Genomic DNA, 11,613 nt, shown 5'->3' with positions numbered 1-11,613 from the left:
TCGAACCTGGGTCCTCTGGCTTGCGAGGCGAGTGCTCTAACCTCTACACTACGGGCTCCTCAGTGAAATTCAGAGAGGACGCCTCGCATTGCACAGTAGAACTGCGTTCTGTTATTACTCCCCATGTCCTTGGCATTAAAAGACACAAATAGAGAAGGAAAAAGTACTTGTATTTTTCATTGGATCTGGTGGTGTGAGAGTGTTGCTGCTCATACAATACTTTCAAACTCTCCGCAAAGTTCAGTTACAGTTTGTGAGGCTGACATTGCTTATCAGGAGAGGTCGACCGTTTGGTTGAACCTGTCAGGGCAATCGAGAAGAAGCTCGATCTCCCGATATCATTGACGAACGAGGAACAACAAGAGTTGCTTGCTCTGGTCGTCCAAGGGCCAAAGCTCCTCTTGATTAAACCTTCCGCGAGGATCTGCCGTTTTGAAATCTTTCCATCAGAAACTGCGTTGAAGCCACTGGACTCCCGAGCCTGTACCTGTTCACAAATAAGTTCATGTTCCAGCCACCTACACCGGGAGACATCAAAACCACATCAGAGTAAATCCATCTCCAACCAACAACAAGAATCCTGTTCATTTTCAACTCCTGCACTGCACAACGGCAACAGCAACAGCACATGATGTTTACACGGCGCCTTTCACGTCGGGAGGACGTCCCGTTGCGCTGGACAGTCAGGGATTTGGACCCGGTTTGGGGTTGGGATCAGGGAGAGGGTGGAGGGCAGGGAGGATGGGGGTAGAAGGGTGATCGAAGGCGCGGTTGAAGAGGAGAGTCTTGAGGCGGGTCTTGAAGGAGGCCAAAGAGGGGGCGAGGCGGAGGGACAGAGGGTGGGGGCAGAGAGGCTGAAGGCCCACCTGCCGATGGTGGTGCAGGCAAGGCTGGGGACATCATTCACTCAACAAGTAAAACTTTTCTTTAACACAGCACTTCTCGACTGACAGATGATGGAATTTTAAATGGGGTTTTACATTACTGTAGTATATATGGGTTATTTTCACCCACAAAACGCACGGTCACGACACTTTACCATATATCCTGTGAAGCGCTTTGAGACATCTCAAAGGTGTGATCAGGCGCTGTATCAAATGTTAGGATTATTATTGTTTTAGAGAGGCTGAAAGAAACTCCATCAAGTCAATGACAGCGCTAACTACTCCACTGGAGCTGACTGCTCTAATCCCAATTCCCCACTGCTGATCCTTTTATATAAATCCTCTTAAAATATTTATCCAATTGACTTTCACGCGGCGTAATGGTCTCAGCCTCAAGAGACACATAGAATCATAGAAATTTATGGTCATTTGGCTCGTTGGGTCTTTGCTAACTCTCAAAGCATTCTCATTGCCTGACCCATCGACATCAAGTCTAATAATAATAATAATAATAATCCTTGCATTTGATATAGTGCCAAATCATGTCTTCGAGACGTCTCAAAGCGCTTCACAGAATATGCTGTAGAGTCTAGGACTGTATTTTGTGGCTGAATGTCTTTATCTTTCATGTGCTTGTCTACTTTTCTCTTGAAACCTCACGTTACTTCGCAGCACATTCCACAGTCCAACAACTCTCTGTGGGAAAAAAATATTCTGCTGAGCCCTCATTTTGTTCCTAGTCTCACGTCCGGTGCCCAGATATGGTTTAGTCTGTCTTGCTTTATTCTTTGCCCGGCCGGGTGTCTGACACACGCGGAAACCCATCGCCGTTGCTTAAGAGTCTCCAAACCCAACTGAGAATTCCCCACATCCCACCTACACCCGGAATTATTGGAATGGAATGTGCTCTCTCTCTCTCTATATCTCTCTCTCTTGCTCTCTCCCTGGAGAGACGCCCCCTCGCTTACCTAATTCCGGAGAGTATTAGGCGCAGGATGGCAAGAGCCAAGGCTTGTTGGGGAGCCCAGAGTGTGGGTTGGGGTAACTGCGGGAGTCTAACCATCTAAACCCACATAGTTTTCCCATAAACACAGTCACGACACTTCACAGTATAATCCGTGAAGCGCTTTGAGACGTCTCGAAGGCATGATGAGGCACTGTGTCAAACGCAAGTATTAATATTATTATATCTCATTGTATTGGTATCGCTGTTTGTCTGGTTGGGCAGTGCCTTTGCCAGCTGGGATCTTGACAGATTTTTTCTTTTTAAAAATAGATATTAATCAAACTAAAAGTCCTGCAGATTTGTTTGTGCTGAGATGATCAGGGAAAGTAGGAGATCAGATGATTGAACTCCTGTGATATTGTAGCATACAGTCACACTCACGAATGCGGTTGCCATGACAGAGCTCTGTGTGATTACTGAGTTGGACGCACTTATAATTTGTTGCATTGGTTCATTTAAATGATCCTCATATGCACATCCCCAGGTGATGGATAAAAACAACTATGGGAAATAAAGCCATATCCTTGCATTTGATCCAGCGCCTCATCACGTCTTCGAGACGTTTCAAAGTGCTTCACTGTAAAGTGAATTAACCGCATTTTGTGGGTGAAATGCCTCAGCCAACTTTCTATGTGTTTGGATTCATTACAGACGTCTATATTAAACTGAGAGCTGGCACCCGCTCATAAAATATTACTGGCTTAATATCGTCTCCAATGTTAGTCCAGATTTACACAGGAATAAACAGCAAAGGTTCAAAGGGAGTTGTGTTGACTTCTAATCTGAAGCTAACTTTCAATTGATGTTATACACAGCAACGGAATGAGAGAACATTACTGTATCATCTGCTGGTATGATGCTAAACTGTGGCGTCCTGTAGCTCGGTGGTTAGAGCATTCGCCTCGCAAGCGAGAGGACCTGGGTTTGATTCCCAGGCCGGGCGAAACCTTGGGCGAGTTTCCTTACACCGCACGCACACGCCTCTGGTAACCGAGCAGTAAGTAGGAACCTGGTTGTTAGTCGATTGGCGAATTACTTTCCGGGGGTAACAAGTCCTTCAAAAAAAAATGCGGCCACTCAATCCTCGACTGCTTGCGGGACGCTGCTGCGCGCGCGATTGGCTGCTGCGTTTTGCCCACAAAATACACAGTCACTCCACCCTCCAGCTGCGAAGCTTTTGAGGCATCCCAACGACAGGGTAAGGCGTTGTAATCAAACCCAAGGATTATTATTAAATCACACTTGGAAGCTTTTTTTGGGTGGATTTTAATTGCTTAAAAAACAGGCTTGTGCTCCTCGGCGCTAAAGGCAAATTTAGGACCGTATTTTTAGCCTTTGCGTTTAGGCACGAAGCAATCTTTCCCCACTAACGACTTGACTTATGTAAGGCAGCGAGACTGTTTGGAGATAAGGCTGCTCCACATGTTCACTTCTCTCCCACTTGCTTTACGCATTGCCTGACTCAGGAGCAAGAAAATCCTTCCCAAGAGTGGAATAAACTGGATGTTATTTCCTTCTTCAAAATTCTGTTACTCGCACTTGATTGAATCCTTCTCCCCTAGTGACTGCGGACGGATGAGCTTTGGTGCAAACCCCATCCACTCGGCTCCAGCAGGTGGGTGGGGTGGTCCTAGCTGGACAAGCAACAGGAAAGCTATCGAGTGCTCTGGGACGCTACACTGTGTGTGTGTGTGTGGGGTGGGGGGGGGCGCTATGTAAATGCAAGTTGTTTTGTCATATCAATGGTCAAGCTATATGGCTTTAGTTGGTTAGACTCCAGCAGTCACCCCAACGCACACTCTGGGCTCCCCCCCTCTAATACTCTCCGGAATTGGGTAAACAGGGGACGTCCCTCGAGGGAGAGTGAGAGAGAGAGAGAGATAGTGCCCATTCCATTCCAACAATCTATCTCTGGGATTCCCGCGTGTGGTTGGGACGCAGGGAATTCTCAGCTCAGGTGAGGTGACGGATTTCCGCAAGTGTCAGATACCCGGCTGACCAAAAATATCCAGTGCTGCAGACAGACTCCGCCAGTATGTTCCTTCGCGGCAGAGTCACAGCGATTTCAGTCTTTGGCTTCAGTGACTCCGGGTATTGTTGTTGTCAGTCTGTCACCCGGGGAAGTGACAGTAAAGAGCTAAACGTTACGAACAGGTGTAAATCCAACAGGATGGCACTCGTCTCGAAAAAGACCATTTTGTAAATTCTGTTCCCAAGCTGTTTGCCGTTGGGATCCGATAGGGACTCGTATCTGAACCTCCTTGTCATAAAGCTTTTGGACTCTTTCTCCCCTCAGACTGGGAGAAACCGAGACGCGTTAAAAAAAGTGTCGCACCGCACTCGGATCGCAAATTAACGTCTGCTGCAATAATCCCTCGCATTCGATGTCGCCCTTCAGCACGTCGCGTGGTGACTTTGTATGTTACGGTTGAAACGCGGCGGCCAACTGCGCACAGGAGCGTCCCACAAACAGTCGTAGATCGAGTGACCAGATTATTTTTTTAAGGGATTATTACCATGGGAAAAGTGACTAACAATCGACTAACAACCGGGTTCCTACTTACCGCTGGTAAACAGAGGCGCGCGTGTGTGCGTGCGCGCGCGTGTGTGCGTGCGTGTGCACATGTGTGTGCGCGTAATAAGTAAACTTGCCCGAAGTTTTGCCCTGACCGGGAATCAAACCCAGGTCCTCTCGCTTGCGAGGCGAATGCTCTAACCACTGAGCTACGGGGGCTCCACCAGCGGACGTGATGGGGAGTACGTTTCACCTCCAAAAAACTCAAGTAATCCTCGACGTGGCAAATGAGGGACATCCCAGTAACCTTAAGTAGCCTCACTCTTCTGCCCTTTTAATGTGCCCCGATAACAGCCCACGATCATACATTTAGTATCACACAGTCATAAAGGGCAACAGTGAAATGTGTTATTTTCGCTATTACACCTACAGCTAGAATTCCCCAAAGGAGGTGTGCGCCAGCTGTATTTTGCTTTTTATATTTGCTGCGGTATAACTCCAACCCCACTCGTGTTTCGCTGTGCATTAAGTTCCGCGCTCACTGGGTTCGGTCGTAACGGAACCTACAGGAAAACAGATTCAAACCGAAGACTGTGTGTAATGAAACGGCCGTTCAGTTCCGTTCACTGCATTCACGGAGGAAACTCTGGAGCCAGAGTGCAATTTTTCCCAGTGTTTCACGTCTAAGTGTTCATCCGATGCTTTAATAATAATAATAATAATAATAATAATAATAATAATAATAATAATACTCGCATTTGACCCGGCGCCTTATCACGTCTTCGAGACGTCTCAAAGCGCTTCGCAGGATACACTGTAAAGTGTAGTGACTGGGTATTTTGTGGGCAAAACACAGCAGCCAATTGCGCACAGCAGGGCCCCCAAAACAGGCGTGGATTAAGTCATCAAAATATTTTGGGGAGAGTTATTAACCCCAGAAAGCGATCCACCGATCGACTAACAACCAGAAAGCCATTCAGCCCTAGAACTTTATCTCAGAGGACCTGGGTTCGATTCCCGGGCGGGGCCAAACGTTGAGCAAGTTTCCTTCACACTCCACACACGCACACACGTCTCTGTTTACCCAGCAGTAAGTAGGAACTTGGATGTCGATTGGTACCACTTTTCCAGGGGCAACAATCCCTCCGAAAAATAATAATAAATAAATAATAATAATTCGGTCGCTCAATTCCAGTCGCTGTTCGTGGGGGAACGCTGCCGTGCGCAATCGGCTGCCGCGTTTCGCCCACAAAATGTGCAGTCGATCCACTTTGCGGCGTATCCTGCGAAGCGCTTTGAGACGTCTCGAAGACGTGATCAGGCGCCGGGTCAAAGGCGAGGATGATGATTGTTATTGTTATTGTTATTTCACCACGGGTTGGACGGGAAGAGTGAATCGGTTATGAAATGGCGCATTCTGTACCCCGAAATTCCATCACGCAACCAAAGTGGATCCAACGGCGAAACGCAACAAGCCCAGGAAGATGCTCAGAGGCAGCTCACCTCCAGCTGTAGCAGTTGCTAGGAGATTCTCTCCACTGCTATGGTGATGTATTTTGATTTCACCGCTGAGTTGGAGACACCTTTTAAATACCAGATCATAGGAGGAGAGGTGAATCTCCTAGCAACAGTCGGAGATGGGCTGACTTGTATAATGAGCGAAAGATGCACGAGGGGGGCATTTAGAGACGCTATCCTGCACAGAGGGCGCTATAGAAGTGCACGTTGTTGTTGTTCTCACCGAGCCTCACACTAGGAATAGGCTTGACCTATGTTGGAACAGTCTAGTGCTTAACTGGATAAATGCAGAGCCTCTGGATCGCTAACACAGGCGTGCGGGTAAGGAAACTTGACGAAGGTTTCGCCCTACCCGGGAATCGAACCCGGAGTCCCTTAGCTCAGCGGTTAGCGTCCTCGCCTCGCAAGCCAGAGGACCCAGGTTCATTTCCCGGGCAGGGCAAAACCTTGGTCCATAGTTCAAGGCATCACCAAGGATGACTATAATAATCATAATAATAATAATAATAATAATCCTTGCATTTGATATAGAGCCTTATCACATCTTCGAGACGCCTCAAAATGCTTCACAGAATATACTGTAAAGTGTAGTGACTGTTTTATGGGTAAAAGGCAGCAGCCATTTGCTCACAGCAGTGTCCCACAAACAGTTGTGGATTGAGTGACCAAATTATTATCGTTAGTTATTTTATTTTGTTGGAGGAATTATTACCCCCAGAAAGTTACTGCTGGGTAAGCAGGGAGGTGTGTGCGTATGTGTGCGGAGTAAGGAAACTCGCCGAAGGTTTCACCCTGATCCGCCCGGGAATCGAACCCGGGTCCTCTCGCTTGCGAGGGCGAGGGCTCCAGCCACTGAGCTACAGGGAACTCCACGAAAAGGGTAGGATGGAGAAGATAAAACAAGTCGTGGTTACCTGGCACCAAGCTTGGGAGTTAAAAGGTGTAAATCGAGGGAGGAAGCAATAACTCAAGAGTGGGAGGGGATTCCACAGCAGTGAGACAGCTGATTGCAAACCATGAGGGTTTAACAAACCACAACATTCCTGGAATTGCAATATCTCACAAGAAAAGTCCAGAAAAATCACATAGCAAATACTTCAGCAGTCTCTGATGTACTCATAGTGCAGTAGTTAGGCTGGGTGAAACCTTACACAAGGTTATGTCACTCCACACACACACACACACCTCTGTTTATCTAGCAGTAAATTGGAACTCGGTGGTTAGTCAATTAGCGGAACGCTTTTCCTGGGATAATAATCCTTCAAAATAACAATGTGGTCATTCAATCCACGACTGTTTGTGGGGACTCTGCGGTGAGCAATTGGCTGCTGAGTTTCGCCCGCAGGTATACAGTCAATTCACTTGACAGTATATTCTGTGAAGCGCTTTCGAGACGTCTTGAATACGGGATAAGGTGCTGTGTCGAACGCAAGGATTATTACCATCAATTGATCAGAAACAGCCTGCAAATGCAAATTAATTTTTTTTTGTCAATCCATACACTGAATAAACCTCCGGTCAGCCTGCTCAAGAGGATGCTGAAGGTCTCATGATAATAATAATAATAATAATAATAATAATAATAATAATAATAATAATAATAATAATCCTCGCATTTGATATAGGGCCTTATCCTGTCATCGAGATGTCTCAAAGCGCTTCACAGGATTTACTGTAAATGTGAATTTTGGAATGAGGCAGAAAATTTGTGCACTTTGAGACGTCTTGAAGACATGATAAGACGCTATATCAAATGCAATTATTATTAATATTGTTGTTAAGTGTGCAAAGCGAAAAAACACGATAGTCTCTTGGTATACTTTTGGCTGCAGGAAAGGAGCTGATGGGGGAATGAGGCAGAAACGATTATGATTTCACACAGCCAGAATATTAGTGTTATTAGCTGTGGGCGGCTGTGATTTGCTCTCTACTTATTCCATGTGACCTAACGTAAATATGCTACTAAAAATGCTTATTTACCAGGGCTGATATAATCGGGCCAGACTGCACAACATGCCAGTGACACATTTTCTGAAGGTTTCCCTTTCAGCCGCGTGATAGACTAAAAATGGCAACAGAAATTAAAGTGGAGATGTTTAATTGCAACCGTTGAGAGACCGAGGGTTCTAAGTAAAGGCATCCTGTGGTTTCTGATACCGTTTTCAATGCAGAAAGTTAATACAATGATAACTAAAACTAATACTTGTGTGGTTTCAAATGCTGCTTCAGTGAAGCTTGTCCAGTCGACTCGTGTGGAGTCCTGTAGTGTAGTGGTGAGAGGACCCGGGTTCAATTCCGGGTTCAATTCCCAGTCAGGGCGAAATGCTAAGCAAGTTTCCTTACTCCACACGTCTCTGTTTACCGAGCAGTAAGAAGTAACCCAGTTGTTAGTCGATTGGCGGATCGTTTTCTCGGGGGTAATAATTTTGCCCCGACCAGGAATCGGACCCAGATCCTCTCGTTTGCTCTAACCAATATGGTAAGGGATTCGATTATAATCTGATGGTCTCTGTTTAATAAAACTCCTTGCATTTGATTTAAAGCCTCCCAGGTCTGGAGGATGGCTCAAGGCACTTATTATTTTATTTCATGAGCAGAGAAGGTCGAGGTGAAATTTAACACAGGGGATCAAAATGATGAGCGGTTTTGATGCAGTAGACAGGGGAGAAACTGTCTCAGATTTATGATAACTGGCAAAAGAACCAGAGGGCCGATGAGGAGACATGTTTTTCTTAAGGTGGGAGCAGATTTGATAATAGCTTTCAAAAGGGAATTGGATAGGGACTTGAAAAGGATCAAACTGCAGGGCTGTGGGTTAAGAGGGAGGGGTGTGGGATGGGGTGGGTGGGTGCAGAGGGAAGCGTAGGTAGTCGAGTGGAGGCAAGTGGTAATGTGTTGAGGGGAAAAGCAGGTCGGGGAGGTTTAACACCTCAGCCAAAAGAAGCCGCCTCCGACAATGAAACTGCAGTGAAGTGTCAGCTTGCGCTAAGTTGACCTGCATAAGCTGTTTCGGCAGCAGAACAGTGTTCGTACATCGGGCATCGAACCCGTGGTGGTTTATATATATGTACACATATATAAACCACATCCCGATAATGGCTGCTCATCTCTGTAATATGTTGGCTCGAAACAGGATTATTTCTGAGCTCCAGCACCGAAATTACTCCGGATTTTTGTGGAGGCGTCTTAAAAGTCCGACCGTGGTATCCTGTTGAATTGCAACTACCCACCTTGTGACATTATCCTCTTCTACGGACTTCTGACTTTCCTGGTTCCTTCTTAGTCACCGTGCAATAAGTCGATTGGTTTCTTGTGCGCGCACTCGCACACACACACAGCACTTCCCAGGTTGACTCAACCCTCTCTCCCACCCATCGTATCAGATCACACAGTGCGCCGGGAACATCAGGATTTCCAAATCTCTGCACCTCTTTCTGACTGGGTTCTCATTGGGTTCGAGAACTTCAGATAAGCTGAGGACAAGCCACTCTCTCCCCCTGCCTTCTCTTACCTAATTTACCTAATTAAATCTCTTGCCTTTCGACCCGGCGCCTTATCGACGAGACGTCTCAAAGCGCTTCGCAGGACACACTGTAAAGCGTTAGTGACTGTGCGTTTTGTGGGCGAAACGAGGCAGCCATTTGCGCACAGCAGTGTCCCCCACAAACAGTCGAGTAACCAAATTATTTTTTTAAGGAATTATTATCCCCGGAGAAGCGATCCGCCAATCGACTAACAACCGGGTTCTTACTGACTGCCGGTAAACAGAGGCGTTTGGAGTAAGAATACTTAGTGAATTGGTGAATCGCTTTCCGGAGATAATAATCCCTTAAAAACATAATAATTATGGTCGCTCAATCCACGACGGTTTGTGGGACGCCGTTGTGCGCGATTGTGTGTGCTGTGAAGCGTTTTGAGACGTCTCGACGACTTGATAAGGCGCTGTATCAAACGCGAGGATTATTATTATCATCATTGTGATTTTATTACGGGCAACAACTTGGCACAGGGACTCACAACCGCTCGTTTAGCAATTGCTGCTCTTGACCGTGCAGAGAGGACGGAGACTTTGACAGAGGAAACTTTCATTTCCATGTCGAAAATGGAGTGTTTTGACTGAGAGACACAGCGTGATATTTGAATCACCTGATCACAAGGGTGGCATTCAGTTTGAAACTGGAAGTGGAGCATTTCCTTGTGAGTTACAGAAAAAGGGACAACACCAAACTACTGTTGCAACTTAGAAGGATCGAGGAAACGATGGTTAACCGATACCGATAAAGTCCTGGGTTCGAATTAAGCTCAGACAGTCAGATGAACCCTGGACTTTGCTATTTGACAGCGGATCGAAATCGAGCCCTTGCCTGCTTCAAGCAGCCACACTTTCACACAGGAAACGGAAACTGTCTCCGTCATGAGGCAGAAACAACAACAAATGATCCTTGCAGTTGACGCGGCGCCTTATCACGTCTCAAAGCGCTTCAAAGACCAAACTGTAGAGCGGAATGTGCATATTTTGTGGGTGAGACACGGCAGCTAATTGCGCACAGCAGCGTCCCCACTCGTGGATTGAGTGACCAAATTATTATTATTTTTTTACTGCCCCCCCCCCAGGTATGCTAAGCTGATATTGTACGTCAATTCTTTGCAGGCACGGATGTGTTGACCTGTTAAACGCAGTTCTGCTGCCGAGTTTCGCCCACAAAATATCCAGTCAATTCACTTTACAGTGAGCATATTCTGTGAAGCGCTTTGACACGTCTCGAAGACGTGATAAGATGCTCTGTTAAACGCAGGGATTGTTATGCTGTTATTATAGTTCTGATTTTCAGTAGACCAAACCAAAGTTGGGAAAAGATGCAAGATATCCTCGGGGGAGATTCTCTGTACAGTCGGGCAGAGATATGTGAAGTTATTCTTGAATTCCTTTCAGGAAATTAAAGACGACTCTTTCGTCAGGTCAATTTTTATCAGATCAAAGTCAACTTCTGAAGACGTGAGGTTGTCCGTAACACTTACTGAAGCTCTATTGAGCCACTCGGGACTTACATTCTGTCCATTTGCCATGGGCAGCTGGGATGCAACGGCTGGACATACAGAGGCAGGTGCTCTCTGTGTTCCCAACACAAAACCACGCAAGAGGTTCAGACAGAGAAGGTCACGCAACCCATTTGAACGCATCTTCCAGAACGTGGAGTCCAGTAACTCAGTGGTTAGAGCGCTCGCCTCGCGATTCCCACAAATCTGGTTTGATTCCCAGGCAGAGCGAAATGTTGGGCAAATTTCCTTACTCTGCACACACGCTTCTGTTTACTCAGCAGTCAGTAGGAACCCTGGTTGTTAGACGATTGGCGGATCGCTTTTCCAGGGATAATAATCCCTTCAAAATAATCATAATAATAAATCGGTCACTTCAATCCACGGCTGTTTGTGGGGACGCTGCTGTGGGCAATTGGCTGCCGCGTTTCGCTCACAAAATACACAGTCAATTCACTTTACGGTATACTCTGTGAAGCGCTTTGAGACGTCTCGAAGACGTGATAAGGCGCTGTGTCAAATTCAAGGATTATTATTATTATTAATACACATTGCATTCTAGAGAAAGGGGAATTTCCATGTGTAGGTGGCATACAAGAGTGGAACTCTCAGTCTGGTTTACTTACCGTTAAGAATAGTGCTGTGTTTCTGTA

The 11,613-nt window shown here is 46.3% G+C and overlaps 1 protein-coding gene across 2 annotated transcripts in view; it reads right to left on the bottom strand.

Moving 5' to 3' along the window:
• Positions 1-151: 151 nt before the first annotated feature.
• LOC103190309 (phosphatidylethanolamine-binding protein 4) overlaps positions 152-11,613 on the bottom strand; it is a 110,843-nt gene continuing 99,381 nt past the window's right edge. For both annotated transcript variants that reach the window (XM_042344557.1, XM_042344558.1), the window contains exon 8: positions 152-518. In XM_042344557.1, the coding sequence (XP_042200491.1) occupies positions 406-518 (113 nt within the window). In that variant the 3' untranslated portion in view covers positions 152-405. The remainder of the gene's footprint in view (positions 519-11,613) is intronic.

This window comes from Callorhinchus milii, unplaced genomic scaffold, assembly GCF_018977255.1.
Source record: "Callorhinchus milii isolate IMCB2004 unplaced genomic scaffold, IMCB_Cmil_1.0 Scaffold28, whole genome shotgun sequence".
Lineage (NCBI taxonomy): Eukaryota > Metazoa > Chordata > Chondrichthyes > Chimaeriformes > Callorhinchidae > Callorhinchus > Callorhinchus milii.
The sequence above is the reverse complement of the archived record's forward strand: the minus strand, read 5'-3'. Positions and strand labels throughout refer to the sequence as shown.